The 18,268-nt window shown below is 36.2% G+C and overlaps 1 protein-coding gene across 1 annotated transcript in view; it reads right to left on the bottom strand.

Moving 5' to 3' along the window:
* The window catches only part of SLC25A12 (solute carrier family 25 member 12), a 46,819-nt gene that overhangs the window by 13,888 nt on the left and 14,663 nt on the right, over nucleotides 1-18,268 (bottom strand). The window contains exons 5-13 of the mRNA XM_085066467.1: nucleotides 14,315-14,454; nucleotides 11,676-11,822; nucleotides 10,462-10,600; nucleotides 9,123-9,216; nucleotides 8,481-8,565; nucleotides 4,233-4,317; nucleotides 3,627-3,785; nucleotides 321-373; nucleotides 49-129 (exon numbers count right to left, since the gene is read on the bottom strand). Of these exons, the coding sequence (XP_084922593.1) occupies nucleotides 49-129; nucleotides 321-373; nucleotides 3,627-3,785; nucleotides 4,233-4,317; nucleotides 8,481-8,565; nucleotides 9,123-9,216; nucleotides 10,462-10,600; nucleotides 11,676-11,822; nucleotides 14,315-14,454 (983 nt within the window). The remainder of the gene's footprint in view (nucleotides 1-48; nucleotides 130-320; nucleotides 374-3,626; nucleotides 3,786-4,232; nucleotides 4,318-8,480; nucleotides 8,566-9,122; nucleotides 9,217-10,461; nucleotides 10,601-11,675; nucleotides 11,823-14,314; nucleotides 14,455-18,268) is intronic.

The following is an 18,268-nucleotide window of genomic DNA, read 5'->3' as shown; positions in this document are numbered from 1 at the left end:
ACATGACTGAGAATCAATTTTTCCTAGCAATACAGGACAGATACTTACACAGCCTCCAGCAAGGACCTCTGCAGGGAATGGAATGGAACCATCTTTCTTAGTAAATTTGTCTCTGACAAAGTCATTAACCTAATAAAGACACAATATATTACACACTATTTTAAGTTATTTTTCCTTCTTTTTAACATACATCAAGTACATCTGTAGCCATATACATTAGAATGCTTGTAAGTGGTCATCTTTCACACATTTTAGGAAATAAATCCTGTGCATGTTAACAAACAAAAGGATGCCAGGGAGAAAAAAAAAAATATACGTACAGTTAGCTTAATAGCCTTTTCTGGAGCAACACCTATCAGCTGTGGTAACAAGCCTATAGAAACAAAGACATCATAAGGCAACATTATCTTCCTAATAAAGAAACTAGTATTTTACAAGTGCTGTACAGAAATGCCTTTCTGCACAGGGGATATCCTTTGAGGTGGATGGCATTTAAGTATGGAATGCTGCTAGAGCACTGCATATTCATACCAGTACAATTTTATATTATAATTTCTGTTGAAAGTGATAATGAAATGGGTGACCAGATCTACCTTCCTCGACCAAGTCAAGCCTGATGCCTGATGCTTTACAGAAGGAAAGAAGTTTAAGGACCAAATACCTTGGATATGTTGACTACAGAAGAGATTGTCTGACATTTTTAGCCCCTTAGTATCATTTTCCCATACAGCTTGCAATCACTTTTTAAAATAGGAGAGTAATTGTGAGATATACACAACTATGATAAATTATCAACTCGCTTCTACTTGACTCACTAACCTGAGTTTTCTGAAGACTCAAGTCACCTAAGGGTATAAAGGACTTTCTCTTGTTCAGTTCAATATGGTAGCATGAACTTCTTCAAACCCTATCACTAGTAAACATTTTTTATCTCACTAAGAGGAGGTATTAGTGGACAGAAACCGATTTTGACAAAGCCCTTGCTCCTGGAAAATAGCTACAATCAAAATGAACTGTCATTTGACAAGCGCACATACACTTTTCTAGGAACTAATAGGTTTAAGAAAAAAATCAGTAGATGGCAGTCTTAACTTCCTAACATAACACATTATAACCATATCTGTTATTTTTAAATCCATTTTCTCCACGGTCATTTTGGCATATGTATAGATTCATTAAACTTAGGAGAGTTGTTTTTATTAGATACGGTCACTCCCTAAAGTTATTCCATGGTTATGGAATATCATTTTGTCAAGTGTTTGCCAGTTAACTAACAAACAAAAACCCACAGCAACAAAACTGCATTGATGCCACTTTCCACTATTCATTAAGTATAAAGAAACCACAGCTAAAAAAGTTAAATGTTCAAAATCCCAAGAAGTACTCAGCCTGCAGAATTTTTACACTACTTCCTTAAAAAGAAGCTCAGAACAAAGGTACCCTAAATGAAAGTGCAACAGTTATTAAATGCAGTGTAGTGTTTTCTTCCAACATAGTACTTTCTGTGCGATTTACAGACTTACTATGCTGAGGAAAGGTAGTTATTAAATACAAAGAAAGGTTGACAGTAACAAAAAGAAATCATGCCCTCCCAGCCTGAATTTCTGATCTACCGTGAAAAGACAATCCAGTTCTGCAATGTCTACACTTAAAAAAAACAAAACCACCAGACAAAACACCACAAGACAATTCCCCCACTCCCTTTTTTATGTAGCTGAACTCATCGAGCACACACATTTGGTGTGCCAGAGAACCTGGGGCACTGCATGGTCTAGTGAAGGATCTGAGAGGAAACTTCTTAGTTTTGAAGTTGGATACCAAGGCTCTAAAGTGACTTTAGTTTCTTGGCCAAAACTTGTAAGTTTTTATTTAGAATTATGACGTTTCCAGTTTGTGTTAATTTCTATTCTTTAAACTAAACAACTACATTGTACCATTATGTTACAGTATAGATGTACTTTATACTACAATACAATTAGGATAATTCAGCTCAGGAATATAAGAACCCAGTAAGAGAGACCCCCAGTCAACTCTGTAAGTGTTTCTGCTGTTTAGTTAACATACTTCCAACAGAACATCTAAACCTCTGAGCCCAAATCTTAGTAACATGCTGACCATTAACCGTAACATTTTCAAAACAACTACGTGAACGTCTTTCCTTAAACAATCTTAAAGACAATTATTAAACAGGCTATTAAAAAGTTTAGCAAACTGATATTCTTTCAAACCAGAAGTTTTTTTTCAAGTGTAAAGCACTGCTTTTAACTTGTCAGTGGAATCATCCTTGATTTCAAAGTGTTTAAGAAAGGTGAGAAAACAAAAATAAAAATAACAAATTATTTTAGATGCTGCTGTGCAAAAACGGGGTGGGGGGGCGAGAGAAAGAAAACAGTACTGTAGAACAGCACTGAAGAATCAGTCTCATAGATGTAACTCAGGGAGTATTTGCTTCTGTGAAAGATTTAGCATCAAAAACAGAAAAAAAAATTACTGATAAGACACTATTTACACAGACTACAGCTATTTCATTAACCTTGCACTAACATACTCCTTCCCTTACTTACTGCATAAAAAAATCCTGCAGGACTACAAAACACTCTTTAGCCAGAACCCACAGACTTCTGTATGCAGAAACTTCTTAGATACTGTCCATAAAGGACACTGTCCAGTGTCTTCACTGACAGAACACACCACAAAGCAGAACAAAATAATGTAGCCATCACACAAGTGAGTGACTTTGCTGCAACTAAAGAAACAGGTGTACCAATTAATAAGTACCTTGCAGATCCTTGTGAAAATTGCGAAGTTCATAAAATTATTTGAAATTACAATTAAAAATAGAGAATTCAACTATCTATTTTAGAGGGTTGGCAAGCATGTACCCTGTATGTAAGTTACCTTATCAATGGGATTAAAACTCTTTCAGAATCTTCTAAGCTAAAACAAGATATAAAATATAAGACAGCTTTCAGCCTAACTGATAAAAAGCTGAATTCCTAACATGTATTTTAGAGTTCCATTATTTTTTTAAGTTACTATTTTCTGAGTTCCACTGTTGATATTTTAAAGTAAAATAGAGCAACATAATTCAACAGCAGAATGCAACTTTTGTTCACCGGGTAAAACTATAAAACAAGTCTCACTACCTGCAAAAGTATGAGGCATAAGATCTGGTATCCAGTTTACAGATACATTTCAAAATTATCGTCTTTTGTCTCTCAACAAAAAATATTTGCAGTAAAACTAATCTTTATTCCTCAGATGCTAATCTGCTCCTGATGTTTGACCCCAGCCAAAAGCTGCAATCCTCAGTTTGTGAGGTAACAATTATGTCCTCAACACTTACACCCCAAAAATTAGGTCTTCAAACAAGTAGCAAGGAGCAAATCAGTAACAACAACAACAAAAAAAAGCCCAGTTTTTCCCAGCAATTGTTTATGATGAAGAGTGCTCAGTGGAAGATAAATACTGAGCTCCAAAATGAAAGCAAAATTAGACATGATATCAAGTATCCTGACTTGCCCATTAGCTGTTGAGGTATTATAAAAAAAAAAAAAGGTGGCAGAAAATTACTGATTATATATAAATACTGATATATATATTTTATTTATTTTTTATTTGCTTACCTCTGTAAAGACCAAAAAAGCCTTCAAAACGCAAAACCTTTTTAAAGCAGTCAAAGCTGTTTTTGTACATCAACTCTCCTACGACTGAACCTGTGGAGCGCTGATTCTGCATACGAGTTTTCACCAGATCTATGGGATATACTGCAGTAGCACCAACAGCTGTAAGAAAGCATTTGGAGTATTATTTCTGCAACATCACTGCTGGTGTAGTATATAACTGTTGTGACGATTTTCTACAGTATTTATTTAAACATAAAGAATATATTAGCTGGTAAGACCTCTGATATATTCAAACTAAGAAGAAACAACACCGAAAGTCTAGAAAAAAGTCTCAAGGAGAATGAATTACACTGTTACATAATGAAGAACACCAATGTGAATTACCACTAAGGAAATTAGTTACTGGCATAGTTTCAGAGGACTGTGGGGGGATTCTGGAACCCAAGTGACAAGGAAAGAAAGCGAAGAGCACAACCAAAATGGTTCCGACATCCAATTCTTCACATGTATAACCAAAAAAAATCCAACTTAGAAGAGATCAAATAGGCTGGCAAAACAGTGTTTAATTAACCCAAGCTTGAAAACAGAAAGCAGAAAATTACTCACCTCCAGCAACTGAGCCTAAAGTGAACCTGTAAGCTGACTCAGCTATCTGGAGCCAAACAGGTCTGCCTAATTCGCCAAAAGATTGCTGCATGAGGGAAAAAAGAAAGAAAAAAGCTTGAAAATCTGCACAGGAGAACAAAGGCACCTGTGAACTTCTTTTATAATGTTACAGAAAGAATCTGATAAAAATTGGTGGCTTTATGTCTAGGAGGAATGAGAAAAAATAATTACTAGAAAATGTCTATCATGCCTAATGCATGAACTACATTTTTCAAATACTCCTTTTAGAAAATATTCTTCCTCACATATTCCTAGTTGTGCCAAAACCAGCACACTGATACAACTGAAACAACGATGCTCAAGAAAAAGAAGACAGAAACGCTAAACAACTTTGCTGTTTTCCATTCTGTTGCCTTTGAATTTGTAAGGCAAGGAACTCCCTTTTGACTCAAATAAAATTGAGTCAAATTGATAAAAACATCTCAAAAGGAATTCAGGATCTCACACACAGGCTCTATCAGCACAGGACATATTTAAAGATTACATATCCATTCATACATAGCATTAACATGAGATTTCATGTCTTCAAGACAAGCAAAAAAGTCAATTATTCCTAAAAGTAAACTCCACAAGACTTTTTCATGCAGTTGTTACTTTACAGAACAATGCTGACCTCACTCATTTCAATGACATACACTATTGTATATGTGTTAGTGTTCTAAATAATAAAGTCTGCAGAGAAAATATCTGCAGAGACTCATAATCATATTATATGGCCATTAGAAACAAGGTAACTGATAAACAAGATGTGTTCACAAACTTGCACAATAAAGTACGCATGACTGGCCAAATTTTCTTCCAAACATAAATAAGACAATTAGAGAAGTATTGATATCATGCAGTGTAACTTGTCTGGGCTGAGTTATTAACTGTTAAATTCCGTATGAAAGCACATACTAAAGTCCATTTTCTCAACACAAACCTGTTTTTTTTTAAAGTACCCTGTATATTGTTAGCAGATGTGCTCCTGACAGCACACCGGGAATGTCTACAGCCCCCAGACTGCCACAGGAGGCTTTGCTCTGATGCATATTAGGAATTTTCACAAAGATTACCACACACACACTTCACAGCTCACTCCCCAGGGCCACCCAACCAAGGTACATTCAGCTCACTGAACCACTACAGAAACACAGTGCCCATCTCAGCACAAGCTACTCTCTGTGGACTGGTGTTACATTCGATGTGCAAAACCTGCCTTTATTGCACAAGTTTACACTGTATACACACAGTGTAGGACAAAAGCCTATGAGGTCAAGGTGAGATCATTACCTTTAAAAAACCATGGATTATATTTTGTACCATTTTTCCACAGAATAAAAAGGTACAGCTAAAACCACTTCCCTCCACAAGACATTCTCCTCCCCCACAACACAGCTTAACAGAGAATAATAGAGAAATTCTAGGTAGCACCAAAATTACACACTGCACATGCAGACCAGCACAAAAAAAACCATAAATCAAATGTACTGCCTTTACAAGCAATAGAAGCAATAAATCCAAAGAATATTCTCATTACTGTAAAACCTCAATGATTTCCTATTAAAAAAAACCACACACAAAACCCCCAAAGGATAATAAAAACAAAATAACCACAAAAATAAATTATAAAATTCAGATATATTTCTTTTCATTCATGTAAATAAAAGACACATGCAAAAATATACCCCGAAAAGCCTTAGAAGCAGAACTAGTTCTTCATTCCATAGAAATTTTCTCCTAGTTTAGCACACCTGCTGCCTTTCAGCCGTTTTAAGATTATTCTTTTTTCCTAAGCTTCACACAGTTCTCATCAAAATCCAATCATTGCATTTAGACATTAATCTTAGTGAATGCATCCTTGAATGTTAAAAATCAAATTCTTTCTGAAGGAAATGTCACTTTTATATTATTAAATAAGTGTTCACAAAGTTTTCAGTTTACTTGTGTGTTCAGATGGATATGTAAATGAATGTAATTAATGCTATAGCTTTCAAATCATGAATATTTATAAAGAGAAAATTACTGTAGCTGTCATCCCCATAGGATATTCAGCTGCTAAGCTTTAAAAAAATCTTACACAATGAAAAAAATTGACAATAAAGTAAACATGGTTGAAAGCAGGCTAATTTTCATTTCTACCCAATCTATATAGAGTGATTTTATGTAAAAATTTAGATTTTTCTTTACAAAGGGATTTTTAAATCATATAAAACTGATTACAGAATTGGTTTCATTTCCCAGGGACAGCTGGACTGCACTGGGATGATATTTACTCTTCATGAACTGATATCTTTCATTTTGTCTATTCACTTAACTTACTGTCAATATAGGGTTCACTTAGGACATGGTCTAATCAAAGACTGTTCCTTATAAATGAAATAAAATGAAATTATTTTGTTTTCTGGTGTCATGTTTTAACACAAAATGTGGAATAAGATGAAAATATAATGTACCACTTCAAGAGTGTGAAAAGAGTATATGCTGTTCTAGTGATGAGTGAAGCTTTTATCAGTGATTTTATTTTAAAAGAGTGCCAAGCTACAAAGGTAGGTCTGAAAAGTAAAATAAATCAGTATTTTTTCTACTTAGAAAGGTGAGTACTGCAACACTGAATAAAACCAAAGCTGGTTGTGGAATGGTATTACAAAACTTCATCGAAAATATTTATTAGCCTGGATAAATGTTGTATCCACATTTCTGGGTCATTCCATTTCATAATTCCTGCCATCAGGAATCCAAAGGAAGACTGTTACCACTAATTAGGTTTTTGACATGCATTGGCTCAGATATGTCTAATTGCCTATGGACAACCAAGGACAAAAGAGCAGTAGAATTAAGAACAGGAGCAGAGCTCACTATGTTTCAGACCAATTTGTCTGAAAGATAATCAAATTATCAAATTCAACTCTAGTAACAGTAACTATAACAACATAAGTTAATGTTTGGTCCTAAATCTTTAGTTCTTACAGTTGTAAAATGAGCCACTGAAGTAAGAAACAATTTATATTCAACATCCAACTGCACAGCTTGGAACTCCTATGCTGTACTACACATGTGTATTTTTACTAAGAAAACTATGGTAAAAGCAAAGCTAGCAAACATAAATGTAAAGCTCCGGTGAAATAAAGAACTTACATTCTACTACAATATTTTTCATCTTCTTATTCTACCCTTTTCATCAATCCCAATATATTTGAAGTTGCCTTCTACTGGGAAGATCAGCCAACAAGTACAGTAAAACTCAATTATCATTTTAGATAAATGGGTAAGCCAATAATTTCACCCCATTTTTCAAAAAGGAATATATTTATAAGCTTCGCATTCAATATTCGTATTTTTTGCTACCTGTATTGACTTTGTGTGGCAAAGCTGGGGGTGGGGGATACAGGGGTGGCTTCTGTGAGAAGCTGCCAGAAGCTTCCCCCATGTCTGACACAGCCAATGCCAGCTGGCTCCAGGATGGTCCCACCTCTGGCCAAGGCCAAGTCCATCAGTGTCAGTGGTAGCACCTCTGGGATAATGTATCTAAGATGGGGGGAAAAATCCCTGTGCAATGGCAGCTGGAGAGAGGAGTGAGAACATGGGAGAGAAACACCTGCGCAGGTACAAAGGTCAGTGAGGGAGCAGGAGGAGGTGATTCCAGGCATTGGAGTAGAGATTCCCCTGCAGCCCGTGGTGCAGACCATGGCGAGACAGCTGTGCCCCTGCAGCCCATGAAGGTGCACAGTGGAGCAGAAGTCCACCTGCAGACACTCTAGGACCCCACACAAGAACAGACAGGAGACAGCACCTCAAGGAGACTGTGACCACATAGAGCACCCATGCGAATCTATTCCTGAAAGACTGCACCATGTGGAAGGAACTCACACGGGAGGAATTTGCGAAGAACTGCAGCCCATGGGAAGGACTTGTTGGAGAAGTCCATGGAGGGCTGTGTCCTGTGAAAAGCCTTCTCAGGAGTGAACAAATGTATCCCCAATAAGGAATCCAAGTATCCATATAAGCTCATATCTAAACAGGCCATTCTTCAACACATCTCATACCTTGTTTAGACACATACAGCCTACCCAATTTCTATCCTTACAGCAGTACACACAGCTTGTTTCACTTGTCAGGAATTTGTTTAAAACACATTATTCTTATTTTTCATTTGAAAGTACATGTAAACATTCACTCAATTTCAATTATTTTTTTCCTTTTACCCACCTGCCTCTGGAGTTCTGCCAGGTTGTAAGGTAATGCACCTTCAGCCAGTGGTGCTATTCTCTCAATATCTGCCAAAGTTAAGCGCCTTTACACAAGGCAGAGAACAGCAAATTATAATTAGATAAAGCATCAAACATATTCAGTACAGTATTCCTGGCCACACCCCACAGAGTACATCTGAGTTTAAAAAAAGACACTTGTCACATTCAAATGCACACCTAAGAAGTCTGCTACACTGTATTAAAGAATGTTTGGAGATGAAGGGAGTACAGATTATTCTGTAGAAGTGACTTCTTCATTACTAGTAATAAGGAATATAACGCACAAATTAAACTATTCCTAGCTATTCCTATGTAAGATTTTGCATGCATTAAAGAACCATGCAAAACATCAACCAGTGCATCATAGCCTTTTGGCAGTACTGCATTTTGCTATTTCATTTGTATACTTGTAACACAACAATTAATAATTCTACTGATATACACAATTCACTTACAAAACCCATGCACACAACAAAACCAGTTTACATTGAATAAATTACTGTAACAAAATATAATGGAACACAAAAATAAGATGAAAATAAGTAGTCCCAGGAAACACAAAATTATGATTGCAAAATGATAAAAATCATGATTATGTTACCCAGTAACACTGTATAAATCTGTTAGTTGGTAGAGAATATCTATTTCCAGTGGTGTAACTTGTCCAAAGTGAATTGCGGAGTGTGTAAATTCCTCTGGATTTAAAAAGGAAAGAGAAATACAACAGTTGTGTTATTTGCCAGATTTCCTCTTTGAATCCTTACTAATAACTTAAGTATCATAAAAATGAAGTCCACAAGTCAACAAGAAGCAAAATCCATAACGCAAAGGGAAAGGATATCTTCAGGAGAACATCTATCCTGAAACTGGCCTTTCCAACACAGACCAAGTCTGACTCCACAACTCTGATCTATGGTAAGACTTCACCAAAGACAACAAAAATTCTCAAATTAGCAAGCTTAACAAAACGACACCCACAATTTGTGATTCTTGCTTCTGAAGTTCTGCAAAACAGAACAGAACAGAATAATGGTCCATTATTCACAGCTTTAAGGGCAACTGACTCATCTATTCCCATCATGTCCAGACTTCTTCCTCCGCCAGCTCTGAATGACCCCAAGCTTAGATATTCATCTGGCCAAATTACACAACATGTTCATAACATAATTGGCAAGTTGCAGTTAACAGGCCCAAGCAGTGAAAACACAGAAAGAAGCCTTTTTTCTCAATACAAATCCAAGCAAGATATTTTTATGCATCTATACCAAAAAACATTGTGAGGCAATTTGTTAGCACAGTTTGGAGGATGAGAACGAGCATTTTATGTTTTCCTTTAGGGAAAAATATGCAGAGCGTATGAATAAAAGCCAAACAAAGAAGTGGAAGGAAAAAAAAACCTTGGCATGCTTTTACCACACAATGGTTTGGCTGGTCTCATCCATACAGGTAGTAAAACTGGTGATAAAATCTGTCATAAAATGGCTACAAAAGCAATCTGCTTATGTCTGTGGTAAGACTGAAATATGGCAACCTTTCACATGTACAGGGATTTGTTATGTACTAACTGGCATATATATAAAACCACTCGGATTTTCACACTTCACCCATTCTACCACATTCCCTGGGAACTTCCTATTGCTAAGCAACAATGTATCTCTTTCAAGTAGTTGTAAAATCCTCAGTATTGTACTGACTTGCAGTTACTCATTCAAACTAATAAAGCCAACACAACTCCTGCTAGAATCTTCTCTTCACTGAGCTAACTGAAAATACTTACTAACCTCTGAGTATGAAAATCACCCACAGATAAAAAAACACCCTCCCAGTGGCCCTAACCTCACATACTACTGCAGCTTGTGACTCACCTTAACCCATATGCATCACCAATTACAAAATGGACAGAACCAAAAAATTAATAAAATATAAGAAATATACCTTACCTTTTGTGACTTCAACATCTCTTCTTGCACCTGCTATATTGCTGTATATCTTCCTAACAAGATCCATGTTATTCAAAAGGGCATTAAATGCATTGAAAAAGGAGAAGCTGACCTGATGTGAAACAGTTCCACCAGCTACCTTTAAAAATTAAATTAATACAGTTAAGTGCCTTAAGCGATTTTACAACATCTTCTTACAATTACAGAAACATCCATTTGAGCAAATTATTAAAGAATTAAAGTTATCTTTCTATTCCTGTAATTTTAATATACTTTTAATAGAAACATGAGGGGAGAATTATTAGACAAGAAACTATTTTTGTGGTAAAGATTGAATACTAGGAAACAATTAGGAAATAATCATATAAGTAGATTATTACTCAATTTATCTGGTAGACACACTAAAAGTGTCACTAAGTAGTTTTCTAAAAGAGAAATGCATGCAGATGCCTGCTTCTTGCATCACATACATCAATGACCATTTACTTCAAAGTCCAAAGTTAGTAGATACTAAAATTTTATGGAAGACAGTATGCCTCATTAGAAAGGCAAGGCAAGATTTATAGGTAAGATACCAAGATAAAAGTTATTACTTTATCTTTTATATAAATTTCATTCTCAAGTAATTTTCACCCTACATACTTTCAGATTATAACTTGTCTGTTATTACATTACCTACAGATCTTGCCAAACTATCAGAGTTGTAACCATTCTACCTCTAGAATCTACATATTGATTTTCCAAATTCTGATCTGAAAAAGAAAAGAATGCAAGAGTATATAAAAAGACAACATTGTAAGTAGTCTCCAGCTTCAGAGATGTCATATATTCAAATATAAAAACTGGATACTTTTATCCTACATGACTTCCATTGGATTTGATCATTTTAAGGGACTTTTCCTAAATGGTTCTACAATTCTATGATTCTTTCTGTGCCAAGTAGTTTGCCCTGCTCTAGTGGAAAGTATAGCAGACTAACTCAAACTGCTTCCAATGGCACTTTAAATATGTAAAGCCAGACTGCCAACCTTTTCACTACTGCAGCCAAGGAATGCTGCCACATTTCACCCTGCCCACTGTATTATGAAGCTGATAATCTCTAGCACCAAGGCTGTGAGTGACAAACAGGTAGAAGACAAAGCGGGAGAGAAGCAGTGCTATCTTAAAGCATTACAGCTATTAAACACTGAATTCAAGGTTTTTTAAACACTTACTGAAACTAAATTTTCTTCCACAAATGGAGTTAGCATATGGGAGCGAATGGTAACCATGATCTCATTGAAATCCAGCCCAGTTATTAACCCGCTTTTACTTTTGTCCTTCAATGCAAAGGCTTGTCTTGCATGTTCTGACTGCAGCTCCTAGAATGAATATTCAGAGACAGCAGATTAGAAGCAAATTCTGTAACTCACTTTTCACAAAATATTCACTAATTTCATATTCTTATGCTCCAATAGGTGTATGCATATAGACAACAGCATAACTACAGTTTAAACTTGAAGGCCAGCTCAACTAAAACAAGAAGTGTGCATATTGATTCTATCCACAGATTCATTCCTCTGTCAAAGAAAAGCCTTAATTGAACTCCAAGGAAATATGCACTTTCAATAAATGATTGGAGAAATGAACTTCACATACCCACATCTTGCCTGCTATCTATTCCTTAATTAAATACTTAACTGCTAGAAAAACTTCTGATACTGGTCTGGAAGATGCAAAAGGAGCTGATCTCTTAAAGATCCAACATGAAATATGACTGGGCTACTATATACTAACTCATTGGAAAGTACTTGAAAATACACAGGAGGACAGTGAAAATTATACAATATAGATTTAGATTGCCCCAAACAGCTATCTCACATAATGTCAGAAATGGTCACTCATTTCAGACAATTTAAAACTCCTATACAAACTGTAAAAACCTTGATACAAAGATCACTGTGGAAACCTAACCTCAGGATAATAATGATAGTTGTAAATTCTATGTCCAGAAAAAGTTGTTTCCTTCTACTCAAGCAAACAATAAAGCACATTCAGCTTTCATTCAGACCTCTAGAAGCTGCTAAAAACACCCCATGTTCTGAGAGACAGTAAGAAGAGGGCAAACCATCTAGCTTTTGTCACCTTTACAGTAATTTCTCAACTCTCATAACCTCATGATCAAGGTTTTCTATTTCAGGGTACAACAAACCTGCTCTGACCCAAGTCCCAACCCCCAAAAGATGGTGTTAGACCAAATGAGAAAAATAATCCTATCTAAAAGGATGGATAACAATATCCAATTTGTGTACATACTGAAATTACTGCAACCCACACCAGCCTTCCCTACTGAAGGTTTTTATTATGATTTCAGTGAGAGGTTACTGTATTTTACATGGCAGTATCTTGGAAAAATAAAACATAAAACCAGGACAGAGGCTTATTTATGGCTTTGCTCTGAGTTCCCAATAAACAGTTTTGGAAGCAGGTACAGAGGGCCATAAAAATGACAGAAGACAGGAGCACCTCTACTAAGAGAAAAGGCTGAGAGTCGGGGCTGTTCAGCCTGACAGGAAAAGAAAACAGAATGCTCCTGGGAAACCTTACTGCAGCCTTTCAATACTTACAGGGGGCTTATGAGAAAGTTGGTGACAGACTTTCTAGTAGGACCTGCTGTGATAGGACAAGGGTTAATGATTTTAAAACAAATGAGGGTGGCAAAGTGCTGGAACAGGCTGCCCATAGAGGTGGTAGATGCTTCATTCCTAGAAACATTCAAGGTCAAGTTCAACAGAGCTCTGAGCAACCTGATCTTGTTGAAGACATCCCTGCGGATTGCAGGGGGGTTGGACTAAATGACCTTTAAAGGTCCCTTACAACCCAAAATATTCTATGATATGATGAAGTATTTTTATCCTGGACAATAATTACAGATTATGTCAAAGCACATCTATCACTCCTCACTTTTAAGACTGTACATACAAAAGTTTTCTTGCAACAAAGGCAGCTCTAGAAGTGTACAATTTGTTTTTCTTCATGTCTCCTAAACAGGCAGTGGTAAGTTATATCATGAGGTGATCAGCGATATTCAGTGCAATTACCAGCAATTCTGTGAACTGCCATGAATTACAATGTGTATCTCTCCTACTTTGCTCTTTCTCCACCCTTTATAGACATTTTCCTTTCCTTCCTTCTAGTATGATGTTCCATTCATAATACGTTTTAACTGTAACTTTTTGGCTTAGCACAAAGTGCAGCTGAATAAGTGAAATTCTTTAAAGACCCATCCTTTAGATGGGTCTTTAAAGGTAGAGGGTAGTTCAGCAACATCTCAGGAAATCAGATTTACTTCTTGCAAGCTGGCTGCATTTAAGACTGAACTCCCAGTGTATGTGTGGTAGCAAGCATGCCAGTGGAAGAAAAAAAGTGATAAGCATTAGGACAATGTTTATAAAACGAAAAGAGATGTTACAGAAGCTAAAACCTCTATATGGGAGGTTTTATCGTCAGTAACAACTGGCTATATTAAGGACACTATTTTTCTCTGGTACAGTTTAGTTTTGCTGTTAAATTCCTGTAACGGAAAAAGCAGACCCTCGACCCAGTTTAACAACAATCAGTAAAGTGGTTAACTTCACAAACAGTATGTTTTGTCCCATTCCTTTAAAGGATGGAATTCAAGTTAAAGTACAAAGAGTACACACTACTTACAAAACTGGTATGGAGAAATAAAAGTTCATCATTAACTGTCAGGGTTAGTATCAGATAACCATTATCACTACCAGAATAAGCTCAAAATTCATAATGGTATTAGTGTTTTATTAAAGGATAAATGGACTTCAGTTCCAACTTTGGAACAAGGTTAATAACTGACCTGAAGAAACTGAGTGAACTCTGAATAGTTAAGATGCTTCTTCCTGTTATGTCCAAAATGCAGTCGAATAAACTCACAGTCCCAGTTGAACGGGATTTGATGATGAATGAGAGTTTGTTCAAATATTTCTTTGACATTTGCTTTGGGGAGGGAAAAACAACAAGTGAGCCTTGGGGTACAGTAAATCTACAAACATTCCGTTTAGGATAAAAACAAATTATGATTTCAGCAGCTGTTTAAGAAGCGTTTCAGCTTGTTAAGAATAATTGCTAACTGAACCGTTACAGACCTGTAAAAGAACACATTTGAGACACAACACGATACTTTTTGTATTATTGCATAAAATCTTAGAGTGAATGTTTTATTTAGTTTTAATTAAGAAGCAATTTCCCTCATACATGACAAATAAAAGCTATTTTGCATTCTGATATAAAAATCAATAGTGGTTCTCTGTCTCTGCCAGCAGTCAAATTAAGCCCTTTATCATGAGCACGAATACCTGCACTACAATCTCAGGCAATATTTGTCATACTAAGTATGGTTTGATTGAAACTTGATTATTACAATCACACTGTCTGAATATGGCTATTGAAGATAGGTATAAGAAATGACATCTAAAACATATCATTAACTCAGCAGAAAGCACGTTACTAGATGCTTTTGATAAGGCCTTAGCACAAAAATCAAATCCTATAAAACATAATTGGTAGTCTCAGTTATTAAAATGTTTTAAGATTAAGTGAAGATAGAGATGTCCTCTTTTAAATGAAGAAAAAAACCTGCCATTTCAGATTATGGAATTCTCCACATGTATACTGTACAACTGCAATCTCAATGCTAAACATATTATCTGAATTCAGTCAAAAACCTCATCTAAAAAACAGCATGCATTATTCATATACAGCACTGCCATGCTACAAAACAAGCCTGCTTTTTGTGCAGATTAGCAAACACATGAACTGTATAACAGGACATCTACCCACACCACATGAACAATTATCAAAATTTCCCTCACAGTCCCTGAAATGGTTTATCAGCCTAGAATCTGCTAACGACCAAAATAAAATGTGGCATTCAGCTTAAATTTAAAACAAAATACAAAATATTTCAGCTGATAACACACCTCTTCTTTTATGCATTTGAACAATTTTGCTAAAAGACAAAATGCAATGAGAAGCACCTTAATTATCATTTGATAACTTTATCAAGACCTACTTAGTTGAAGTAAATATATTGCTTTCTCTGTAATAAAGGCCTACTTGATTCACTCATTGTTCCAATTCCACAGTCTTTCTACTAGTTCTAGATCAAATCTAGGCAAACCACTATATGGTTTTATCCTTTCAGTGAGGAAAGGAAGGGAAATGTCCAGAATATGTATCTCAGAACAGGGGTATACAAGGTAGGATTCCTTGGCTAAATCACCTCCTTCACAGTTAGACTGAGATTATATATTCCAAGGGCAGATTATGGCTAGTGATTTAACCCTTACATAATGGTCAAACACAAGAGTATAGTCAAAAATCTACAATTTAAACCAGTTGCCACTGCCAGGTAGTCTGAAGGACTTGTTAGGGTTAACAAGAAACCTAAAAAACTATTTGGTTTGTAACTGTCTATTCATACTTACTCATCAGTATCAATATGCAAGGTGAGGGTTAAGAAAAAAAAAAGAGAAAGCACCAAATACATAGTGCTAAACTATTTTATTTTGCCATACTTCCTTTGAAAGTTCTGTCTGCAGTATATTTATTCATCATTGTTGGAGACCAAGGAATCAAAATATGTACATTTAAATTCACCACTTACCACTAACTCACTGCAGCTTCTGGCCAAGCTACCTAGAGTCACCATGTACTACAAACACAAACAGGTCAGTGCAGCTCACCGTGGAGCCTGCAAAATGGCAAAGTGTGAACAGAGCAGAAGACAGGCCTGCTTTACTGCATTCTGTTGACTTGGCTGCTAAAGTACAAACAGGGTGCCAACTGGCTACTCCTTACGTGTACATAAAACTGACTTTTAATACACACTGAACTCCCCTAATCAAAACTTAGAAAAGAACGTTGCTGAAGCGGCCAGAAAATTTAAATCATATTTTCATTTGCTTCCAATAATTGCTTTTCTTAACCTTAGAGAAAGGTAAAAAAACATTTTTCTTTAAAAATTTTATTTTCTTATCCATCCATGTTCCTCAAGACAGATTTTTCACTTGTTTTTAGTGAGACTTAAGCCCCTGGTGTTTTCCTAACTCTCAAGCATTTAACTGTATGCTACTTAAAAAACAAGAATCTATTTCCTACACTTAATGTTTTTCTTCATAAAAACATTTACAACTACTCATCAACATATCACCAATCAAGATTCTTCAGCACACAAAAATAATAGCTAAATCAATTAGTAAATTTACATTCAATAGTTCAGTGTATTGGTACTTGACAAATTCCAGAAATGGCTAACTAGCTTTAATAAATGGTATCCAAACTAGCCTGTTGCTTCTCTGAAAACTGAGGTGCCTTGTCCATTTCTCTTTCCCAGGCAATCTCTCACACACAATAATGTATTCTGCATGTATTACAACAGTCTGGGTTTGAAGATATGCTCTCATATATAATCCTTATTTAATTCCACGTTACCTTTGTTCATGAAACGCTTGGGGCACAAAGGCAAAACTGCGCTCTTCTGAAAAATCACTGAAGCACAGAATGGTTTGGGTTGGAAGGAATCTATGCATCATCTAGTTCAAATCCCCCTGACATGGGCAGGGACACCTTCCACTAGACCAGGTTGCTCAGAGCTCCTTCCAACCTGACTTTGAGCACTTCCAGGAACGAGGCATCCACAGCTTCCCTGGGCAACCTCTTCCAGTGCCTCACTACCCTCACAGTAAAGTAACTGACCCAGTTAAACCCATGGAAACACTAAACACAATCTTCCAAAGCCCCCTGGGACTCTCAAACACCTGTTAATAGATGCTAAAACTTACTACATCTACCCAAGAGCAGGGATGCTTTCTTCATAATATATCAACAATATCTTTATAATCCAATTTCATTGGTTCTTCTATTATATTAACGGAAATAGCCATCACCACCGCAAACAACTTGTGTAACGAGAAGCAGCAAACAGCCAATCACATTTCAGAAGTTACACACAATGTGATCAGCACCTACACTTTCACCACTCTGAATTATGATCAAATGTTTAATTTTCTATTTTTTTTTCACGGTAGAACCAAAGCACTGACAGCAAAGAAAACAAGCAACATTAAGGTACAGATGCTGGCTTGGCTCTTTTTATCTCCTCAGTCAAAACCTAGTAATGCTTCTAAATTAAGATAAACTACAAGTGTTTCAAATTTCCAACAGAGCTATTCTGCAGGGGGCAAACAGTAAATTATTTTTCAAGCCTTTCATTCTAGTATGACATTTTACAGAATGCATTCATTGTCCCTGTCAATACATGTTGCTCATTTACTAATGTCTTCTACTCTTTGCTCACCTTTCTGCAGTGGAATTCTTTCCTACTGAGCTGATAACTTTCTTTCCAGGCTTACAGTAATGCATTTTCTTCTCAGATAGCCATACAAGTCAGCAGCCTGATGACATGCTCAACTTACCATCAGCCCCAGGAGCAATAAACCTACTACTCTAGTGTACCAGTACATTACCTCCGAGGCGACACACATTCTCTCAAGATTGCTTCAGAATTTCCCCACCCAATCATTTTAAACAAATTATAGATGCCTGGAGCAGCTATCTGCAGGCAGCACACACATGACTGGCTCAACTTCCATCAAACACTGTTACCTATCAGGCTCAGAAAAATGATACAAAAAATCAAAGATTCTAGGCAATAATCAATTTCATGTAAGGAGGAAGAATACTTTAAATTATAAACACTATGATGTCCTGTTGGTGGTCCACTGTGGGATGAGCTCAATACTCCAAGTAA

Source organism: Lichenostomus cassidix, chromosome 7, assembly GCF_008360975.1.
Source record: "Lichenostomus cassidix isolate B80296 chromosome 7, HeHo_3.0, whole genome shotgun sequence".
NCBI classification, from domain to species: Eukaryota; Metazoa; Chordata; class Aves; order Passeriformes; family Meliphagidae; genus Lichenostomus; species Lichenostomus cassidix.
This window is presented reverse-complemented; position numbering and strand designations above follow the sequence as displayed.